At 48.1% G+C, this 23,769-nt stretch overlaps 1 protein-coding gene across 1 annotated transcript in view; it reads left to right on the top strand.

The window, feature by feature from the left end:
• Positions 1-19,547, top strand: part of TMEM65 (transmembrane protein 65) — a 121,274-nt gene extending 101,727 nt beyond the window's left edge. Inside the window, exon 8 of the mRNA XM_070075477.1 lies at positions 18,763-19,547. Within this exon, the coding sequence (XP_069931578.1) occupies positions 18,763-18,819 (57 nt within the window). The 3' untranslated portion in view covers positions 18,820-19,547. The remainder of the gene's footprint in view (positions 1-18,762) is intronic.
• The last annotated feature ends 4,222 nt before the right edge of the window (positions 19,548-23,769 follow it).

The raw sequence follows: 23,769 nt of genomic DNA, 5'->3' as shown, positions 1-23,769 counted from the left end.
CCTTCCAACTCACCACTTGCCTCTTGCAAGTGTTTAGAGGGCATTGGAAAAAGAGCAGAGTCAGACAAAAATGCAAGTCGCAGTCAGGGTTTAGAGTCCTGACAGCTTAGTGCTGTCCAGCAGCGCTGTGCCCCTAGGGCTGCTGTGTTAACCAGAGGAGGTTGTTTGGTGGGGGAGTGGGGCCTTCCCATGGAGCTACCACTATTTCCAGGCTTTGCTCCCCCAGTGTGTGCCCTATCCCTTTATCTCTGCACTTCCCTCTGTGTTTTTCTGAGTCTGCATGCTCCAGGTGAGGCCAGAGTCATGAGGAAGACCCCTGGCTTAGCTCTGCTGCAGCTAACACTGTTCCCAGGGCGGTTTCTAGGACCCAGACAAGTCCCAAGACAGGAGCCAAGCTTGGGTGACTGGGGGCTGAATTCTGGGCTCGGGCTTCATGGGAAGGAAGTAACCATCCATTATCAGGTAGCCCCCAACCCCAAGCCTCTGCATCCTCACAGCTGTTCCTTCCTGGAGTCCAGATGCTGATTGTCACCAACTAATGAGCCCCGTTAGGGGCAGCTTGGAGGAAGGACATAGCACCAATGTCTTCTACATAGCAGAAGCACCAGAGATTAGCCTGGGCTGAGGCGGGGTGGCTATAGCAAAGTGTTCCAACATGTAGATTTGTAATCAGGAGCCAAGCCTGCCTCCTGAGGCCATCTGGGGTCACATCAACTAAAGCAAGACCAGGTGAGGAGTAGACACAAGCAGTCAGAGAAACGGGGGTACCCTGAGTGTGGCTGCTCTGGGCCCAGCCTCAGAGCATCTGCACCCATGATTAAAACAACCATTGACATCCTTTTTGGGAAATAATATTGTCAAAATCCAGAGAATCTCACTTTCTCTGTACAAAGACCAGTGGCTCTTTTCATAGGCTAATATTCACAAGATGCATCCCCCGACCCCCACCCAGACTGCTGTGCACACAGATTTCGTTCTCTGGGTCTTTGGGCTCCTGGCGGGAGGCTCTGGGGTGCAGCTTCCCTGGCCTGATTCTCCAGCTCCCCACTCAGCCCCACAGATCTGGAGATTTCTCTTTTTGCTGCCTCTTAATGACAAGCAGATGGGCTCCTCTTGCTTGAGAATTTTTTATTCTCAGCTAATCACAGTGGGGACACAGGCAGTGGAGAGACCAAAATAACCAGCACAGGGAGGTTATGAAGCTTAGCAAAGCTTAACACAATCCATGCGCCACTGCTCCTTTCCTGCGAGTGCTGACTGTGTGGCTGAGGGGGACGTTCTTGACCCTGTGGGTCCACATCCTGGGCCAGTCACTTCCTAGCTGTGTGACCTTGAGCCAATCAACTGCTTGCTCCTGCAAGTCTCAGTCTTCCCTTGGGAAAATGGGGTCAGACCTTCTTGGGTTGTTCTGAAGATGGGATGGAGGTTACACAGGCCCACTGGGTACTCCACAGGTACTCCACAAGGTACTCCACAAGGAACTTTGTTTCTGCTGAGAAATTACTGGGAAGACCTCCAGACTCCCCATTGTCATTCTTTAAGGCAAGGGTCATCCCTTAGCTGTGATGACCACCTTCAAGCTTGTGGGCCATTAGGTGCCAACCAGGCTCCCTCAAGGTTCTCTCCATATGTGGTTGTCACTCTTTAGGTTAGGGGGTGAAGTCCCAGGGTCACTCAGCAGATGTTTCCCTGGGGACATCCGTGTCGCGTCTGTGATGGCATTACTGGCTATGCGTCGCTACCACGCTGGAATGTGACAACCATTGTCTCCTGCTCTCTCTCTCGACAGTGCTTTAGGAGAGCCTGTAAGGGGGTAGCCAGCTGCCTGTCTCGCTGGAACTCAGAGAAGTTTCTCTTTGGGAGTTAAATGGGGCAAACCCACCCACATGCTGAGGTTGCGGGTAAGCACTGAACTCTGTCGATGAGAAACCCAAGGGCCTGGGCCCATAGGAAACTGTACTCCAGGGGACCAGTGCGATCCCCATGGGACAAGCAGGGATCTTTGAGGTCTTAGCAGAAAGCATTCCCTTGTCACTTATGTTTGGTGACAGACCATGTGAACCACAGGGGAGAACCAGGCTGGGAAACAGGAAAAAGACAAGTGTTGAAGAGTCAGGAGCAGACCGAGCCTTTCAAACAGCGTCTCCGGTAGGGCACCTGCTGCCCCAGCGTCATCGGCATGCCTCGTCTGGGGCCTCGTCTGGGGCTGGCGTATCCTAGCCTACCTGTGGGAACCTGCACACGCCCCAGCTCACATCGCCCCTCATCATGCAAGACTCTGCTTGGGATTTGAAGCCCAGGGATTCGGTGTGCAGGGAAAGATGGTTCAGAGGTGCTGCCGTGGGAGACAGGACTAGTTGAGGGCTCTACTTCTCACCTGGAACTAACCGCCGGGGCTTCAGGCTGACAGGTGCGTCTCTAGGAAGCCATCCCTGCCCTGTAAGCCTCCAGGAAACTGCTTCCCCATGATGTCCCCCTGGCCCCAGCCCCTGCTGCAGGGCCTGCATTGGCTCATCCACAGAGCTCTAAGAGAATGAGATACGCACTGTTCTGAATCAGTAAGTGAATTCACGTAGACTGTGGTTCCTGATGAAAGCCACAATCGGAGGAGAACCAAGTCATCACTGAGTGTGAGCAGTGACAAGATGAGCGTGATTACAAGGTCATGCTCAAGGTGCAGACGGAGGGAGAGCTTCAGGATCTCAAGCCCCTAATCCCCTTGCTGCCCTCAGACAGTCGTGAACATCAGGCTCTTCTGCGTCTACTGCCATAGTTACCAACACGATCCAACACTCAACTAATACCCAACACAATGCCTTTCTTGTTAGCTTTGACTTTTTTCCCTTTTTTGTAGAAAAACACTGTGCTTAAAATGCCAGTGAATCAATATTTATTAAGCAATCTAGCTGCTCAGCTTGGAGCTGGGAGGGAGATGACTTGGATAGGATATGGCTTCTGCCAGGGCCCCCTTGTACAGCTGTGCAGTTTGTGCACTGCACAACCCCACAGTATGCTATTCACATTGTAGTCTATGCAGTTGTGTTTCTGTCCCCAGGTTGTTTAGTGCAACATGTGGGATTGGAGGGGCCCTGGCACATGCAGGGAGCTTATGATCCAGTTCAGGTGTGAAGGTTACAGCTACGTGGTGAAGCTCCCTCCCAGCAGGGCCTCGGATGTGGCACATTTTGCTAAGTATGGGAACCGTGGCTGGAAACTGTGAGTTCCTTTTGTGGGTGGTTTGTGCATATTCCTGAGAGCAGAGCTCCAGGGAGATAGATGGCTAGAAATGAATGTGTGGTGTGAGAAGAAGCCGGAATGTGAATGAGCAGAAATCGCACCTGCTTCATCTTTGAGAGCCGTGGTGTCTCTCTCTCCAGGCCAAAGAATGGCCCAGAAGAGAAGGGTGCTGTCTTGTGTGTGACCCTTCCCTCTGGCCACTGTTGAGCAGCACCAGAAGCCAGTGTCTGGAAACAGAATTTCCCAGCGTCTCCATAAAATGAGTCAGCATGCTTTATCTCAGCCGAGTTCACAGAGGAGCCTGGGGGTCAGGGAAACAGGAGACAGGATTAGCCATCTTTAGGTGGACAAAACAAAACTCCAGACTGGGTGGCCTCGACGAAAGAACTTTATTTCCCACAGTTCTAGAGCTGAGAAGGCCAAGGTCAAGGCTGGGTTTCTCTTGAGGCCTCGCTCCTTGGCTCCTCCCCACATCCTCACGTTACCTGCCCTCCGCACCCGTGCATCTTTGACGTCTCTCTGAGTCTTCAGATCCCTCTCCTGGTGAAGAGCAGCCAGATTGGGTTTTAGAGCCCAAGAACGCATGAACCAGTGAACCAACTGTGGGACCTGGTATCAGTCACCATATTTATCTGCCTCATTTCCCTTATGTCAAATTTGGATAAAGCCCCATTTCATTTAATCACTCCTTTAAGGACCAGTGTGTTCTGGGGGTTGGGGCTTCCACAGGTGGACTTAGGGAGGGAGCAGCACTCAGTCTGTGATGCAGAGGAGGGCATTGTAGGAGAAAGGCAGCCAGTGCACTACGGGAGGAGTGGATGGGCCAGAATGGGGAAGCAACACACAGACACAAGTCTAACTGGAGATGCCATGGAGGATCTCCAAACATGGAGGACAGCAGCCAGTCCTTCTATGATAGCACCAGCCTCAGAGACCACACATGCTCGCATCTCAACCCAAGTTGTGCCATCTCCATGGGTGTGCACAGTTGAATTGAGTGACAGGTTAACCAGCGATGTTGCTTACCCTGAGTGTTGGATTCATCCTCCTGCTGTGTGGTCCTTCCTGTCTGTGTGAAAGCAGGCATAGCAATGAATGAAAGTCACCTTCATTGAGCGAATGCTGGGATTATGCTCAGCCCTTGTCCCCCAACACATTGCCTTCTTCAGTCTGTACCACTCCTTTAATTGACTTCCAGGCCCAAAAGGCAAACAGGAAGTAGGCATCAGCTCCAGGTTTTGGCTCCCCCTCTGACCTGTGAGTGGAACCACTGGGCTATGGTCCAGTGTTGAAAGGTTCAGAAAGCAGGGCCTGGCGCTGGAATCTCAGCTCTGCCAGTAGCTGGGTAGGCTGCCCTCCTCTCTGGCCTTTCCCTTCTGTGTTAAAGAAGGGAGTCTCCTGGAGATGGATGCCAAGCAAGCCTGCACAGCTTTCTCAACTCAATTAGCAAAGGTTACATTGGAAGCCGTTTAAGTGTATCTGTTGGTGAACAGCACTGGGGTGGTGGTGGGAAAAGGATTAATCAATGCCTCCGCTCTGATTCTACATCTAATTTTCTTGATCATAGAAATCGGATTACTCAAGAGGTTGAGCAGGGAACATTGGTAATAAAGTTCAAGGAGATGGATTGCATTTGGATGTTCAGTCTTTTCAATGCTAAGCAATTGATTACATTCTGCCTTTTTGACAATGATGGATGGCCAAGGAACTGAGAATTTCAGCCCCATTCCCAAAGCATGGTTTTTCTTATTTATAACAAATCCACAAATGATCACTAATTAACCTCTTTCTCTGGAGTCTGCCAAGAGATGGGTCATACTTTGATGGGTCATAGTACGGAGATGCTGCAGGTGGTGTGGACTAAAAGAGAGCTCAGTCTCTAGTGCTATTTCCAGTTCAGAGATCTCAGGAATAAAGTATAGAGGGTGCTCTTTGGCTATTTAAATATTTCTAAAAATGAAGAAGCTCACATAAATATATGTGGCAGTCTTTGTAGAGTCAGGGCGCTGAGTTGGCTTCATGATTTGTGACTCACACATTTAATAGTAAAGGTCAGTTCACACACAGTATAATAGGTCTTCCCCTATTATACCGACTGGACAGAGCACAGCTGCCAGCTCCGCCCTGGTGATCTGTGTATCCCAGGGGCACAGCAGGCACTCAGCAGACCTGTGTGACGTCAGTGGATGAGCCAGTGAACCAACAGTGGGAGCTGGTATCAGATGCCGTATTTATCTGCTTCACTTCTCTCACATCAGGTTTGGGTAGAGCTTGGCCCCTGTGACTCTCAGGGCTGTGGTGAGGATCAGATGCGAAGCAGGTCATCATGACACATCGCTACCATGTGTCAGCATTTAGAAGCTAATAGTCACTGTTCTGAGAGTTCATCTCTTTCACTGTGAACAATGATTTTCTAGATCTATAGCAAATCTCCTCCAAAGAGTGTCCAACATCTCTAATTCTTCTCTTTTCAGTCTTGTTGGGATCCCCTTCAATCAGACTTTTATTTCAATTCCTTCACTGAAAGCATTCTTGTCAGGGTTGCCAGTGCCCTTCATGTCACTGTCACCTGTGCTCATCTGCTCAGCCTCTCTCTTCAGCATTTGTCTCAGTGTGCAATTGCTCAGAGTCGGTTGCTGCTCCCACAGCCCACACCTTCCCCATATCTCAGTGCACCCCCTCTCAGTTGTCCAGGATTCCGGGTGGGGAGGCCCATTCACCAGGCAGTGGGGTCTCTTCCTGGCTCTTGGGGAGCGCTCAGCCCCACCTCACCTGCCCAAGGGCTTCACTGTCAGTCATAGCACAAACGTCCTCCTCCAACATGGTCAGGTTTTGGCATGGAAACACATGTTTATTGTCTAGCTCAATCCCTGCGTTTGACAGCTGAGAACCAGGGCTCTGAAGACACAGTGCAGCAGGGATGCAGCCCCCGCCTCTTGCCCCCAGTCCAGCACTGCAGAAAGCACTGACTCCCACAAGAAAAAAAAAGGCAAAGACTGTAACAGTCCACAAATCGAGGTTATGAAACTTTGCTTTCAAATTTGCATTCCAGTTTTCAACTAACTTGGAATCTAAAATAAGGTCTGAACAGTGTCTGCTATTTCACATTTTCTAGGGCTAGTGGAAAATTTAGCTTGCTTGCTGGGTCTTAATGTTGTCACTCTTTATTTTAATTTATTTTTTTATTTTTGACAGGCAGGGTGGACAGTGAGAGAGAGAGACAGAGAGAAAAGTCTTCCTTTTTCGGTTGGTTCACCCCTCAGTGGCTGCCGCTGCCGGTGCGCTGCAGCTGGTGCACCGCGCTGATCCAAAGCCAGGATCCAGGTGCTTCTCCTGGTCTCCCATGCAGGTTCAGGGCCCAAGAAGTTGGGCCATCCTCCAGTGCACTCCCGGGCCACAGCAGAGAGCTGGGCAGGAAGAGGAACGACCGGAACAGAATCCGGCGCCCCGACCGGGACTAGAACCCGGTGTGCCGGCCAGTGTTGTCATTCTTAAACTGTGTCTGCCAGGGGCCCAGTTGGTTTTTCAGGGAGGAGATGGTGACCCCAAGTGCATCAGAGGTGTTAGAATAATCCAAGTGAGCTGGGCCAGGGTGAGTTACTTTGAGCTTTCTTTCCATATGTCCTTAGACCTGCTTTTGAATATATCGCACCATGTATTGGGCATCTACTATGTTGCTAGCATCAATTGGTTGTTGTTACACGTTGTGACTATCAACACACACCAACCCTATAAAGTAATAATAATTATATTGACTGGTTCCCTATTACATACTGTTACCTCAACATTCATTATTACCAATCCTCACAAATCCCTTCTCTTCCTCATGGTCCCCTCAGGGCCAGAAACCCAAGGCAGAGTTTCCTATCAACCACTAGCCTCACAGTAAACCTGGCCACTGTTCTGCCTTTACATAAGAGTGAACTGAATCAGAGAAGTTCAACATTTTGTCCAAGAACACACAGCCACGGTGAATTGACCCCTGAGCAGCCCGGCCTGGTCATTTCCAACTCCACTAACTGCTGTGACCTCAGTAGATTCTTCCATCCAGGACAAACTGGGAGCACGTGGGTGTTCCGGCCTCTGTAGTGGACTGCAGTTCAGAGCATTGCAATCGGATTGGCTGAGACAGCTCCAAGCACTGCTGAGAAGGGACCACGGCCCTTTGAAAGGTGGACTCAGGCTGCCGATTAGTCTTGGAAAGGTGGAAATGCATGTCTTCCCTGGAATCCAGCTTCAGCTCATTGAAACCACCTTCTGAGTGATAGGAAAGGCAGTACTCAAAGCACAGAAGCCCTCATAAAAGGCCACAAGAGGTTGTAAAAGGTGTGGAATTTTGTTTATTATTACACAGATCAGGCAATGGAAAGTGGAAGTGGCCCTATACCAAGGAAGAAAGGAATAATGAACAAGAGAACTGAAGGCAATGGAGAACAAAGCCTATTTTTAATTTTGTTGACTGTCTTACTAAATGATTCTTTAGTTTCAGCACTTTGCTATAAATATAGTCTAATTTCTGATTCCTCCCCCAAGCTCTGGACAGATTTTGCCCACATCTGATTGTGTGTCAGGAAGGAAGGATATTTATTCTGTGCCACGTCAAATAGCAGGGGTGCTGGCTTCGTCGCTCAGGCTGTCTTGCAGAATCTGATGAGGTTAGGGTTGTTTTCCCCTCTCCCAGGCCTCTTATCTCCCGCTGGAAACACCCAATGGCTGAATGAATCATTAGCCAGAGAGGAGCATGGGTGACATGATGCCTAAGGGTCAGCCTCCCTGGGCATGGAGGAGTTGGAGCAGGTGGAGGGTGGGTCTGGAGGGGCAGGTGCTGCCTGGCCACCAACAGTGCCTGTGCTGAGAGCTTTGACTGGCGTGGTGATGAAAGAGGAACTTAACTTGGCTATCCTGCGTACAAGAATGGGACTCATTAGCAAGCCAAGGTGCCCTGAAGGCTGGAAAGCTGCACCTGCTGGTGGAAGCCTTCTGCTGAATGGACAGACCGCTGACTTGGAGCCAGAAGACCACGGGCCCATAGTAGTTTTTGCTGTGTGGAGTGGGTAGGTCCCCTTTCTATGCCCAAAATTAGAAAACTTCATCCATGAAGTTAGTAGATTTACCTTGACCTGGGGCTCTCAGACCCAGAATAGAATTTCCCAAGAAACTGCAACAAACAAAACAAAACAAAAAAAACCACTTACCTCCAAAGTTTCGTCCACTTGGCCAGCATGGACCTGGCCCTGGTGTGCTATAAACACACCCCAGGTGATTATCTGAACCAAATGACCACCTCCAGGTCTGGAATTCCACTTCCAAGGACTAACATCCCTCCTAAAGTACATTTCTTTAACTTCTCCATGAAAATAGCACAGAAGGAAGTAGTTTTTTTTTTTTTTTTTTTTTTTTTAAATCAGGGGTCTGATGCACACTTGTGATCATTGTTTATTCCTTACAATTGTCTCTGGACTGTCATAGTTATCATGCCCACTTTCATAGTTGAAGTAATTGAGCTCTGCAAGTTTTGACATTGCTTCAGTCATATTTAGTGAGCACCTGCCTTGTGTCAGATACTGTGGCAGTGCTGGGGACACATGACTAGTGAAGGGAAGGTGGCAATAGGGTTCTAACAGGTATAGTTTCAGTTTTGCAAGATGAAAAAGTCCCGGAGATTCACTGTACAACATTATAAATATACTGACCACTACTGAGTCACACACCAAAAACTGGTTCAGGGGTGAGTTTCCTGTTTTGTGTATTTTGCCCCAATCAGACAAGAAAAGAACACTTGCTGTTGGGTAGCGAATGGACTGCTGGGTGCCACCCAGGGAAGCGGGGACACTTCCTAACCTGCTAACCAAGTTAGGTTAGCAGGTTCCTTCAGGAATCCAGTCTAGAGATGTGGTGGCTTGGATGTGGGAGTAGCAAGGAGATAGGTGGGCAGACTTAGGGTGTATTTTAGTGGTGTATCTAAGGACTTGCTTATAGTTTGGATGGATGAATTAGGTGATATTCCCAAGGTCACTCAGCTGATGAATGGCAGATCTGGGACTTGAACTCATGACTGATTCCAAAGTTCACACTCTAACTTCCACTCCAAACACCCACATCTTCCAACTTCATCCTTATGGACTAGAAATCTCAATGGATAGCGTTTTTTGCCACTTTGGTCCATTAGATGCTATTGGGCAAATGGTAATAACTTCACAATATTGACCTCTAAAAATGGCATGCAACTTATTTCTCAACCCTCAAACTGTAAAATTTTTTTCTTTTTAAAAATATATTTATTTATTTGAAAGTCAGAGTTGCAGAGAGAGAGATAGAGAGAGATATTCCATCAGCGTGTCTCATTCCCTTGATGGTCGCGATAACCAGGGCTGCTCCAGGCTGAAGCCAGGAGCAAGAAGCTTCTTCCAGGTCTCCCATGTGGATGGCAGGGGCCCAAGCACGTGGGCCATCCTCAACTGCTTTTCCCAGGCCATTAGCAGGGAGCTGGATTGGAAGCAGAGCAGCCTGGGTACCAACCAGCACCCATTACGAGATGCTGGTTTTACAGGCGGCATATTTACCAGCTGTGCCACAGTGCTGGCCCCTAAAACACTGGTTTTATTTCAGATTATTGCACGCTGAGCTGGTCTTCCTGCCAGCAGCTCGCTTACATGGCATCACTTGCCATTTCACTTCTGTGCAGCTTTCACTGTGGTGGCGACATAGCAATAATCTGCCTGTGGTTTTATGTACAGCCTGTGGATTGGGATCATAGGCCATCCTCCTGCTGCCGGCTGAAACCCACCTAATACTGCAGAAATCCCTTCCAGTACCGATGGGGACAGCAGCAGGCAATGATCTCCTCGAACCTTGGTTTTCGCCTCTGTTCCTTAATGCTTATGTTGCTAGGAAACCAGACGAACGCTTTCTGGGGTCACCTGAGGCGCAGCCTGTGTTAATGGCCTCACATTGCCATCATGCTTCAGTGAACTCCAAGGTGGAATGAAGAGGCCAAGGGTGCCAGGGTTGCACCGTGTGGCCAGTTTCTGCCTTCTTCTGCAGTTTTTCTTTCCCCGGTCCAAGGAAAGGCCCTCAGGGAATGAACCATGTTGCAAACGTGGGCTGCTGGTGGCGTCTTGGTCCTCTGTCCTCAGCCACACTGGAGGGTGTGATTGGCTTTCGCCAAGCAGGAACCTTCTGCCTTCTCTGAACATTACCTCTGCTTGGCAAAGCAGCTTGGGGTGGGGGTTCAGAGGGGGTGAGTGGGGGAAACTTCATCCCTGTACGTTCTCCTTAAGCACTTGCCTGTCCCCTTTTCTTCAGAGCTGAGTTCCTGCTGTTGGTGCTGTCGCTATGCAGCCGGTGTTCACCAGCTGTGGTCCCTGAACCAGCAGCGTCAGCATCACCAGGGAACTTGTTAGGAGTGCAGGGCCTCAGGTCCTGTTGCAGACCTACTGCCTCTGAAACCCTGGAGGCCCAGCTGTCTGTTTTACAAGCCCTTGGGTGACTATTTATTTTATATGAATTAATTTTATTAGAGAGGGAGGGAGAAAGATGTTCCATTCATTAGTTCACTTCCCAAATGCGTGCAGCCACCGGGGCTGGGCCAGGCAGGAGCAGAGAACCAGGAATTCAATCTAGGTCTCCTTGGGTGGCAGGGGCCCAAGTACTTAAGCCATCACCTGCTGCCTCCCAAGTGTGTGCATTAGCTGCTCAAGGCACCCAGCTGAACTCTGCCCATGGCGGCTTTGTACGCAGATGATAAGAGGGTCTGATCTAGAGTTGGGGGCCCTCTCCCCAGGAGCCGGGCACTCCTGCCACATCCAGTGCCCTGTGCCCCTGGAATCGAGACTGGTGCCTCTGAGGACTTAAGGTTTGGCAGGACTTTCCTATGGGACTTAGGCCATCTTTGCTGTAGTAACAATTCTGTTCTCCCCAAATCTCCTGGCGCCTGTCTCCACCCAATGTCTATCGTTGGCTTTCACCCTTCAGGGAGGTCACCTGTGGCTTCTAGGAGACATGCTGGCTGGTCATTTGCCTGGGTGGTCACTCCCTGGCTCTCCCTCTCCATTCATCTCTCAGAGGAAGAAGCCTTAAGCTGTGCATTGACTGTGATGTGGTGTGATGCATACCTCGTGTGTGTGACTAATCCCAGAAATGACAAGTAGTTTCTTTCCCCTTTTTTTCTTAAAATGACTAATTTGGACAAAGAAAGAGAGAAAAAAAATCCAAGTCTGTAATAGTCTAACAGGTCCTTGCCTACTCTTCCACGTAGGGGAGCAAAGAGGAGAGGTGGGCAGAGTTGCCGCCCATCTGTGGGGTTAGGTAGGAACATGGGCAGACTGCCTGGCACGCCTTGAATGTCCCTGGGCTCCAGCCCCAAAGCCTCATTAGGCAGGGCAGGTGCAGGACACAGAGGCTCAGCACTGTCACTACATGTGTAGCTTGGAAACTGTCTTAATTGCCCCACTCAGATGTTGACCAAGTTGAAAGCTGTGAGAGCTCCTGGGAAGAATGGGCTCAGTGGAGGATGTCTGATGGCTGTGCTCCTCTTAGTTTGACTCATGAATTAGTGACACCATCTCTCACAGTCCAGGGGCTTACAGAGAGGAGGTTTGTTTTGGCTCATGGAACTGGAGGTGCAAAGTCGAGGGACTGCTTCTGACATTGGCCTTCCTACTGGCAGAGCCCCAATGCAGTGCAGGGCATAACAAGGCCAGAGACGGGGAGCACATGTGTGTTTGTGTCTCTTCCGGTCTTTCTCTGTCTTCTTACACAGACACCAGGATTCAGCCCTGCAGGCTCCATGCTGATGACCACGTCTAATCTTTATCACTCCCTGAAGGCCGCACCTTGAAACACCAGAGTCCGAGTGAGTTTCCGTCCTCTGATTACCTAACAATGGGAACTGAATTTCAACAACAGGGGATACAACAGGGGATACAGTCAAACCACATCCAAACCAGAGCAACTCAGTTGAGTTCACCGGTTTGTTTCTAAGAGTAATCAAACTTTACCAATAATTCAAATTTACCAATGTATTTCCGACCCACTTGGTCTTTTGTCTTATGAGTATGTCCACACAACTGGCACACGAAGCTTGAAGAACTTCAAAGAAGCACAGATTTCTCTATTGCTTATTTGACAATGATTATCTAATCCAGTCCCATTTTTATCAATCAAAACCACAATTTTTATATGAATACTGAGAAACTATGTGGCTAGCACAATTTAGACGAGATCTTGCCCTTTTTCTGTTCGTGATAAAGTTGGAAGGGGGATGGTTAGGAAATTTGTATAAATATGAGCACACACAGATGTATTCACTGCTATGTGAGAAGTGAAAATCAGATGTTGTAGGATTCTTTGAGGACTGAACAGAAGCACTCGATGTGTCAGAATGGAGAAACTGACTCAGAAGATAGGTTTCAGGGAATGAAAAGTCTTTCAGTTCTACTGAGAGGATGGATGCAGTGATTCTAAGAGAAGCCATGTGCACAAAGGTGGAGAGGCCTGAAAACGCACGGCTTACCTAGGAAGCAGCTGGTATCCAATGAGGTGTAAGCAGAACTGAAGATGGGGATATGCTCTGAGAAATGTGACTTCAGACCATTATGTCACTGTGTGAACACCACAGAGTGCACCTGAACAGATTAGGATGACTAAATGTCACTAGGGGATATAATCCTGTGGGAACCCCACCGTACTTGTAGCCCATCAATGACCAAAATGTTGATGCTGTGGGTGACTATACTGTACTTATTATGGCCATCACCATTACTGTTGCTACTGCTGATGTTGTGGCTGATACTGAGACTGTTACTACTGCTGTTACTCTATTACTGCCACAGTTGCTGCTGCTGCTGTGGCTACTATTACTACTATTACTACTATTGCTGCTGTTGCTATCACTGTTACTAGTACTATCTCTATTCCTTCAATGCCCTTGCCAGAAGATCTAAATCCTATTTGTCCCTCCAGGAAATGGTGGGCAATCTCTCAATCTTTCTGCAAAAGTTTTCTGATCTGAAGCCAGTGTCTGACTCTTCAGGGCCCATCCTACTTTGTCGGGCTCCAGCTTGTCCCACAAATGACAGCAGGTAGAGTTGTAGCCACTGGCAGGCCCAACTTGAAGTCTGAACTTCATGGAATCAGCCTACAGAGGATGATCGGGATGAGTGCTTCACCTTGCTTTTGTTTTTGGGTGCAGGAGAACCAGTATTCCTAGGAACCGGGGAAAGAGGTGATGGAGATACAGGTAGAAATAGTCACTTGTGGATTACTTGGGAAATCTGAAAGTGGTTTGTTTGTTTGTTTGTTTTTTGACAGGCAGAGTGGACAGTGAGAGAGAGAGAGAGAAATGTCTTCCTTTTCCGTTGGTTCACCCCCCCCCCCCCCAATGACCGCTGTGCTGATCCGAAGGCAGGAACCAGGTACTTCTCCTGGTCTCCCATGGGGTGCAGGGCCCAAGGACTTGGGCCATCCTCCACTGCACTCCCTGGCCACAGCAGAGAGCTGGCCTGGAAGAGGGGCAACTGGGACAGAATCCGGCACCCCGACCGGGACTAGAACCCAGTGTGCCGGCGCTGCAAGGTGGAGGATTAGCCTAGTGAGCCACGGTGCCGGCCCTGAAAGTGGGTTTTTAAATCAAGGGATACAGTAGGAGTGCATGGGAAATTTTTTCCAAGGGATTTATATGATCTCTTGACTAGGAAGCACTCCTGTTCGTGGCAAGCCAATTTAAAGGAGTAAATTCAGAGCAGATGTTTAGCCTAGCAGTTGTGATGCCTGTATCCCACATGAGAGTGCTGGTGGATTCGATTCCCAGCTCCAGCTGCTGGCTCCAGTTTCCTGCTAATGCAAACTCTGGGAAGAAGTGGCGATAGTTCAAAGAATTGAGTTCCTACCACTGTTGTAGAGGATTGAGTTCCAGCCATGGCTGCTGTGGGTATTTAGGGAGTTAACCACTGGGTGGGAGCTCTGTCTCTCTGTTTCTTGAATAAACAAAGGAGTAAATACAGCTGAGTGGGGCCATAGATGTCTATTGCACCTAATTACCCACTGTGTGAGGTTATGTGAGGCTCAGATGGGATGATTATGTAGAAATCAGAGCCTGGCACTTCCTGAGGACTTCAGTAAATGGTAGGTGGTGGTGTTGTTGCTGTCATTACTTGGCAACAATTTCCTGATATGTGACCTCACCTGGAGGCTTCAGAATGTGGACTCTGGAGTCAACGAGTGAGAATTCAATGCCAGCTCTGCCACTTCCAAGACCTCAGGTGAGTTACTCTTTAGCCTGGTTTCCTTATCTGTAAAATGGACCTATCTCCGAAGGCCCTTGGGAGGGTTCAGTGAGTGAGTAGAAGTGAAGCAGGTGCAATGGTGACATTGTACGTGCTCTAGTGTAGCTATTTTTACAGCTCAGTAGTTAACCCTTGGGCTCTGCAGACAAATTTCTTAGCTCCAGTTCTCAGTCTGCCAATGATTAGCTGAGTGAATATAAGCTACTTACCCTTTTGTTGTTTCAATTTCCCAGCTACAAAGTGGAAGTAACCATAGAACCCACTTCATAGGGTAGCTCCTAGGATTGACAACAAAGAATATTAGCATTTTTATTACTATCATTTTACACTGATGGATCATCTCCACTGCAGACGGCTGGAGCCAGCCTTGGGTATAATGTTGACCTTAGCTGAGTGAGGATCCCAATCTAGGGATCACACCTTCTCCCTTTGCTGGGCCTTTTCCCATCTCTGGAGGTGCTCTCTGAAGGCCAGGTCTATCTCAGTGGGAACTGAACTGCCTGCCACATGGAATCCCTGCTTTCCCTGGGCAGAAACACACTGTCCTTTTGAAGACAGAAGGCAGAATAGGGAGGGGAAGCATTGAGGGGTCCCAGATCTTTCTCGGGGTGCAAGTGTAGGCTGGCTTGGCAAATTCCCACAATGCAAAAACCCAGCCCAGAAAATAATTATGAAGGGAGTCAGGTCCACTTGGGGTGGGGCTGGTCGTACTTCTTACCTGCTTTTTAAGGGATGTCTTCATGTTGAAGGATGTCTTCATCTTCTCCAACTCTCCTCTTCCCTCTTCCTGGTCTCCTCTGGCTCTTGGTGCCTTCTTGCTACTATTTGCATGCCCTTTGGCCACTACTGGATGCCCTTGCTGACCCAGACTTCTAGCAGTGCCTCAAGGTAGATTACCTTGGCTCCCCAGACAGAATTCCTGACCTGCTCTCTCAGGTGCAGCCGCTCTACAGCCACAGCATCCACCTGAAGCAGAATTTCCAAGGCAGCTCAGATTGCAAATAGACCTTCCGTCTGCATGTGTGCTTGTCCCATACCCTAATCTGGGGTTCAGAAAATAAGCTTCTGGCATCACAGATGGTCTGATTGCAAATCATCTAGATAGGTACTGATGGCTGTGTTTCCCAGGCAACTCATGCCTTTAATAGGGGCCGCCTGGAAACAGATGACCCTTAAGCATGAGAGGATAGGAGTTTTAAGCAGCGTGCAGACTGCCAGGGAAAGTAGACTGGGTTTTCTTTCTTTTTTTAAAAAAATTGATTTATTTTATTTGAAAGGCAGAGTTACAGAGAGGCAGAGAGAGAGAGAGAGAGAGAGAGAGAAAGAGAGAGAGAGAGAGTTCTTCCATCCGCTGGTTTACTTCCCAAATGGCAGGAATGGCTGGAGCTGAACCGATCTGAAGCCAGTATCCAGGAGCCTCTTCCAGGTCTCTCATGTGGGTGCAGGAGCCCAAGCACTTGGGCCATCTTCTACTGATTACCCAGGCCATAGCAGAGAGCTGGATTGGAAGTGGAGCAGCTGGGACTCAAACCAGCGCCCATATAGGTTGCCGGAACTTCAGGCAGTGGATTTACCCAATACGGCGCAGTGCTGGCCCTTAGACTGGCTTTTGATGCTCTTAACACACACAGATTTTGGTTGCCGTAGATTTCAAAAACAGGCTACCTTTTTCTTTTTTAAAAGATTGATTTATTTATTTGAGAGGTAGAGTTACAGAGACGGGGAGAGACAGAGAGAAAGGTCTTCCATCCACGGCTCACTCCCTAAATGGCTGCAACGCCCAGAGCTGGGCCAATCCAAAGTCAGGAGCCAGGAGCTTCTTCTGGTTCTCCCACGTGGGCGCAGGGGCTTAAGCACCTGGGTCATCTTCCACTGCTTTCCCAGGCCTTAGCAGAGAGCTGGATCAGAAGAGGAGCAGCTGGGACATGAACCAATGCCCTCATGAGATGCTGGCACCATGGGCAGAGGCTTAGCTTATTGCACCACAGCGCCACCCCAGGCTACGTTCTTCTCAATCAGCACCACTGTTTATGTTGGTGCACACACCTTTTTCATATTCTTTTCATTTGTTCTCTCTGCTATAGTTATATATGCATTTATCTTTTGATTTTCGCAACTAATGCAAACTCTTTGAAGCATTGTTCATTTTGTGTATCCATCAACTTTTATGGATTCACAAAATCTTGACTCTGAGGAATCATAAAGAGAATGCGTTACAATGATACATTAGACATGATGGCCCATGGTTGAATGATTTGGATAGATGCATAGATGGATGGAAATGTAAGTAGATGAATGACTGGATGAGTGAGTGGGTGAGTAGGTGGATGGATGAGTGCATGGGTATATGAATGATTAGAAGATGAATGGTTGGGTGAATGAGTAGATGGATTAATGATATGGAAGATAAAGGAATGAGTGTGTGGATGGATGAATAGGTGGATAGAGAATGGATGAAGTGGTGTGTTAGGAGATGAGGAGAGGGGCTGGCACTGTGGCATAGTGGGTTAAGCCACTGTGCTGTGCTGGAATCCCATACGGGTGCTGGTCCAAGTCCTGGCTGTTCCACTTCTGATCCAGCTTCCTGCTGGATGTGCTTGGGAAAGCAGCTGAGGAGGCCCAAGCGATGAGGCCCCTGACACCCACGTGGGAGACCTGGATGAAATTCCTGGCTCTTGGCTTAAGCCTGGTCCAGCCCTGGCCGTTGCAGCCACTTGGGGAGCAAACCAGTGGATGGAAGATCTCTTCTCTCTCTCTCTTTGTCCCCCCCCCCTTTCCCTTCCTCCCTCCCTTCATCTCTGGCTGTTACTCTGACCTTCAAATAAATAAAATTTTTAAAAGAATATGAATACATGGGTGTGTGGATAAATTAATGGAAAGACAGATAATGGGTAGATGGGTAGGTGGAATAATGTCCCCCATTAAAGGAAGAGAATGACATTTGTGGTGAGCTTTTGGGTTATCTGCTTCATTTGCATTAGCCATACTACTGCCTCAGCAACTTGTGGTAGTGGAAGGCCAGGAGGGATTGAGTGATAACAGCATGGACTCTGGAATTAGATTGCCTGAGCTGAGTGCCGACTCTAACCCCTCAGAGACTCGGTTTCATTATGTATAAGGGGTAACGCTTTTTCACTGGAAACTGGGAAACTTCCAGCTCTGCACAGATTTTTGGTTTTTCATATGTAGACTTAAAGTCAGTGACCTTGTTCCAGGGGTAGATTTTGGTTTTGGTCAGTATCTGAATGTTTAAGATGTTGAACCCTATCCCAAGGACAAAGACAAACACTGAGTTGATTCATTTCTTTCCGTGTCAGGAGACAAAGGGTCACAGAATGTATGCATTTTGCCAACATAATTTCATTTTTAAGGCAATAAAGTGTTTGGAGGATGTTTTGGACCATACAGTTGAATGAGAAAGCGAATTAGGGAGGGATTGGCTGAGCAGGAAAAGCACTTCCATTGTTTGTAAGGGGAAAGGAAGAGCACTGTGGACTTTGCCACAGCATTTCTGTTTCCACTCCTCTCACCCATCATGGAGTTGAGCCTCACCTTGAGGATGCTTGCTTCTCCTGGTTCTGGTCACTATCTCCATTAGCACACACACTGGGCTTTAGTACAAGCCAGGTGCTGTGCTCAGTGCTTTGCACACCTTCCACCACCTGACCTACATATTTTACATCAATTGTATTTTACATCAATACAGGTTTCCTTTCCTCAGCCATTAGAATGACATGGATTTATAAAACTCTGTTTTGTTCTCAGCTGTATTCCTGGTAGCTGGATCAGTGCTGGCACATCATGGGCCTTCACAAATATTTGTTGAATAAATGTAGGAGTTATCTATTTCCCACAAGGACCCTATGAGGTGGTTACTATCCTCTCTGCTTCACAGATAAGGAAACTAAGATTCAGATTCTAGATACATTTGAAGGTTCCTAGTTTTGGGGAGCACCATTTGAAGTTCATAGGAAGGGGAATGATTCTGAAATTAATATCACCAGGAAAATAAAATTCATTTAGCTCCATTTTGCATGTGGAAGGAGGCTATATGACAGCTCCATCACGGGCATATTTCTCTAGATTGTGTGTCAGTCCTTCACTTACCATCTGCATTTGTGTGGAGGGAGGAGTTACAGCCATGGGTCCTGCAGCAGAAGCCCTTGACATGAGCCAGGTCTTTATGTCATTGTTATCTCACTTGCTCCTCATTACACCTGCTTATCCTCCCATCTCACAGGTGAACACACCAAGGCTGAGACTGAGAACAGAGTGGGCATCGCCCAAGGCCACTTGACCAAGATGAAGTTGCCCATCTTTTCTCCTCCCCACTCCATCTATGGGTCTACGACTGTGTTCAGCTCTTTGACAGAAGAGTCATTGTCACTGCTCTATCTCCAGTGCTAGCAGGCTATCAGATATGTAGTAGGTGCCTAATAAATGCCAGTTGAGTTTATGGAATTTCCCCAAAGTAAATTCAGGAATGCAGCCTGTCTCTGGAGCAATCTCAGCTCCTTGTTGTTCAGACCTCATTGTGCAACCTGAGCAGACCAGGATTGAAATGAGAAGCAGTGTTGGTTCTGTTTGTTGACAACAACGTGCAGATGGTGCCTAATCTGGCAATGATTTATTTTGGTTTTATGCAGCATTTTCATTTCTCTGTGGCCCTTTGATTGATTCGGTGGCTGTGGGTAACATGTGGGTGAGGTCATGCTTCACTGGTGAGTCCCACAAGGACCCATTAAATCATTTAAGCTGGGGGTAGGGCACGAGCAAAGCTGGAAAGGGAGTAGGAGGACCTGTCTGATTTTGTGTCAGACAACACCTGGGCTGCAGTGGGAGGGCCTGTGTTGTCGGGGCAGGAGAGACAAGTCTGGATCCTGTGTGGATTCTGCCTCCAAGGCTAGCAGCGTGCAGCAGAGATGGGGAGTCTGCACAGAAGACTAAAGAGGCAAGGTGTTCTGTGTTCTAGGAGTAATACCAAGAAAGTACTCTGACCATTTTTACAGGCATAGAAGACACCTGTTGGGGAGAGGGGAGGTAAAAGGATGGGGGGCACTGGGGATCAGGGAAGGTTTTGGGGAAGAGACGGTATGTGAGCTGGGTCTTAAAGGTTGATGGGGTTGGCAGTGTAGAGGAGGCCAGAAAGCATCCCAGGAAGCACATGTTTCCCAAGCCATGGCAGAGTTTGGAAAGTGTAGAGAGTGTACGTTATAGAGGAGGTAGCAGAAGGTGCACAGAAAGGAAAAACTGAGATGTGGAGTCTTTGGAATAGATCCTGGAAGCCCAGATGACAGGCTTCGAGGGATTCAGGTGCAGTGGCAGAGAGTCCTGGCTTCGGAGTCGACCTTCTGGATCTGAGTTCTGCTTGTTAGCTCAGTGACTTCAGGCAGCTGCTCTACTGGGCATCACAGCACCTCCAGCTTGTCCTCTTTCTGACCCTGTCACAGAGCTACAACTAAGATTCCAACAGCCCGTGTGAAGCACTTTGCACAGACAGGTGGTATGCGGTCAGTAACTGGGATCAGCCAGATTGTTGTCTTTGTTATTATTAGTGAAATCCCTGAAAGGTTATTTGGAAACATGTAGGAAAAGAAGAGAAATGGGAGACAGAATGTACTTTGGAAATATCTGGGATCTTTTGACCTCTCTTGTGAGCATCTTTTATTAGTGATTGTCGCTCCCCCTCTTCATGGAGGAACGCAGGACCCTGCGTTGTTCTTTCGTCTGCTCGGCCCTCCCCGGGTTTGCTGCTGGTCCTTCCCGGGTTGGCTACCGTCCCTTCCACCTCCATGGAAGGGCGGTTCCCCCTGCCACATTCCCCACTTCCGCGGGGGAGCGGCACACCGCCGGCCGGCTCTCTCGGGGGCTGCACAGGTGTTCCTCTTAGATGTTCCCCTTAGATGTTCCTGGTGCATGTTGTCTCTCTCCTCCTTTATAGTCCTCTTCTGCCAATCCCAACTCGGCTGCCCACACGCCGAGTACGCTGCTCTCCTCCAATCAGGAGCAGGATCAGCTCCTGGAGGTCATCACTCAAGTTGGCAAGAGGCAGCTGCGTAGAAGCTGTTTTCTCCTCTCCCAGCGCCATATTGTGGGAGAGCAGATGCATAGAATAAGTCTTAATTCCAGTAACTTAGTCTAGCCCGGGTTGCTCCCCACAGTGATGAGTTAATGATGTGAACAGATACTTATTTTTGGTGCTAATAGGGTTTGACATCATTTATCCTGAATCCTGGTAATCCATTGTTTGGAGAATAGTATTGAATTTGATTATTTAAAACAATTAAATGATTTAGGTAGAAATAATATCTCAGTTCCAAGTTCACTAAAAGATTTATTGAGCACTGCCTATGTGACAAATACTAAATTAAGCAGTGACAGTACAAAGACCAGTGGTTCATGATCCCTGCTCCCAAGTACCTCAAGTAATGAAGTAATGGGGAACACTGACAAGCAAATAAATGCAAACATGGTAAGTTTGGCTAAAAGAAGTTCATGTAAGTTTCTAAATGAAGGAATTTTTGAAATAGCCTGAGATAAAATACCTACTGTGATCTGGTGACTACACACACACACACACACACACACCAATAAACATGCTAGCCAAGCTTAATGAAAAGCCGTAATGAAGTGAGAGCACCTGACAGACCAGGCAGGCATCTGGGTAAAGAACTGAGAGCCCAGTCTGCATTCAGACTGGAGTAAGGATATTGCTGTGGGTCCTCCATTTCTCCCCCACAACACCCTTTTGGGGATATTGTGAGACAAGTGCTTTACATGTGACATTCCTCCAAGAACTTTATAATAGGAAGGGCAGATATGAGCCCCCTAAGCTGCTCACAGGGAGAGGGCTGGGACCTACCCAAACAGTTTATTGAACAAGGGCAAGACTTTTGATAGTAAAAGCTGGTTTTTCCAAGGCTTGCTTCCTTGCTCCATCAAAAAGAAGTTCCCATTTCTCTCTGTGGCTCCTCATTCATATATAGGCTCAGATCTATCTAGCTACCCTAACATTCACCTCTTCAAGAGAAGTAACTCATAATCTTATGGAGGTAACACAGATGAAGGTCCATCTTCTGCATTTTCTTTGGAAATGACATGTGGGCATAGAGCTATTTATATATATTCTTCTCTTGCTGTCTGTCCTGAGGGTTTGGGGATGGCCTGGGAAAAAATCGTCTTGTGCAGTCCAGAGGGCTGGTCACATCATTCAACAGGACAGGCTCGAGGCCCTGCCTCACAACCATCTGGAGCTGGACAGCATTTGTTCTATTAGAGACAAAATGAGTGAGAGCATCAAAGACACATGGTATAAAGAGAAGCAGTAAAAATGTGGAACTGATAGGGCCAAGGAGAGATGATAGCCATGATTTCCATGATCCAATGTTGGTCCAGAAATTTCAGCCCTCTTTGGCCTTGTCCTGGAGCTGTCTGTTCTCATTCAACAAATGCAAATATGGTTTTGTACTTATTTAGTTTTTGAATCAATCAAACATTCTTGGAGCATGGCACAGATGCCTCCTTGGGCAGTCGTTAGCGTGTCTAATTGCTGGCCTGTTTCAAAGGACTGGGTTTAGCAACCCCAGCACAGGGACCCTGGGCAGTCTTAGACTGGGTGAAGGCTATGTTTTTTTTTTTTTTCCCCAAAATAGGGACCCCTGTTCTGGCTTGCTCTTGAAAGCCTGATACAGAAGCTTTGCTACTTCCTTTTGCCTAGGGACCCATACATGTTAGTCTAAGAAATGCCTTAAGCTATCTTAAGATTGTAGGAGTAAGAATCTGCTACATAACCTGTATGCTTTCTGGGGCCAGTCTCTGTTCCCCAAGGGTGAGGAGGAGCCCTAAATAGTTTATTTCCTGGTGGACTTCCTATGTTTTCTCCTTGGATACCCAGTAATCATATTTTGCTGGAGAGTCAAGGGTGCTAGTCAAATGCCCATAATTGGAGTCTGAGGTGTTAGCTCTCTACTCACTTCAAGAGATTGATCCTTTATGTCCTCCATGACAGCCTGCGTGAATAGGTGCAGCACAATCTATAAATCCTTGTGGCAGCACTGTCCATGTTTGCTGTTGCTTTTCACCCAATTTTCTAACCCATTTAGAGGCAAATAGGAGGGGCTGGTGCTGTGGCATGGTAGGTTAAGCCTCTACAACACCGGCATTCCATGTGGGCACCAGTTTCGGTCTTGGCTGCTTCACTTCTGATCCAGCTCCCTGCTGACGGCCTGGGAAAGCAATGGAAGATGGCCCAAGTCCTTGGGCCCCTGTACCCGTGGGAGACCCAGAAGAAGCTCCTGGCCCAGCTCTGGCCATTGCAGCCATTTGGGAAGTGAACCATAGTATGGAAAACTTCTCTCTCTATCTCTGCCTTTCTCTGTCTATAGCTCTGCCTTTCAAATAAATAAATAAATCTTTGAAAACAGGCAAATAGGATAAGTCTGGACCTCTCAAGTACCTGGCCAGGCCTTAAAGGTCTATATATTCTTTAAAAGTAATGACTACCTTTTTCATGGTAAAATCAAAACTATGACAGTATGGCATTGAGAGCAATAAGACTATAAAATATACAGCACAGCAGTCAGAGTTTTGTTGTTAGGTGTTGAAAAGCTACAGTACAATTCTAGGAATTCTGGAGATACCTGTGATTCTATGGGATGGATAGATTGGCAAGTAAGGTACCTCTGTGCACTTGGACACACTAATTCACTAAGGTAGGGAAGGAGCAGACATATGGTGTTGTCTTGTTTACTTCCTCTGTGCCTGGTACAGTATGTGCACAGAATTATACAACACCACCTCATTTGACATTCAACAGGAATCGTGAGGAGTGAAAATTGCCACCCACATTTTATAAACAAGGTCACAGGACCAGAGGAACTAAGCCACATTCCTGAGATCAGAGGTGGTCAGTGGCAGTGCCCAGGCTCAGGAGCAGCGATGTCAGACTCCAAAGCCCTTTCTGCAATTGCGTTCCAGGTGCTCTGATATTGCAGTGGATACGTTGACAAAGAACAGCTTTTAATCAGCCTGATGCAGATGCATTGCACCCTCATAAAGAAGCATTCCTGTTGGAGTGAGTCACTGATCACCCCACTTCATGGGAAGGGAAACTGGAGGTGGTGTTTGCTTCTCTGCTTCTGGGGTGGGAGTGTGATGACTCTTCCAGGGAGTCAGTCTCCATTACCTCCTTCCCCTGCCAGACCCCTTCCCTAAACCTGTTTATTTTTAGCCTCCCTCTAAGCAGCAC

Source organism: Oryctolagus cuniculus, chromosome 6, assembly GCF_964237555.1.
Source record: "Oryctolagus cuniculus chromosome 6, mOryCun1.1, whole genome shotgun sequence".
In the NCBI taxonomy this organism is placed as follows: Eukaryota; Metazoa; Chordata; class Mammalia; order Lagomorpha; family Leporidae; genus Oryctolagus; species Oryctolagus cuniculus.
Note: the sequence above shows the minus strand (reverse complement) of the source record. Positions and strands in the feature narration are given on the sequence as shown.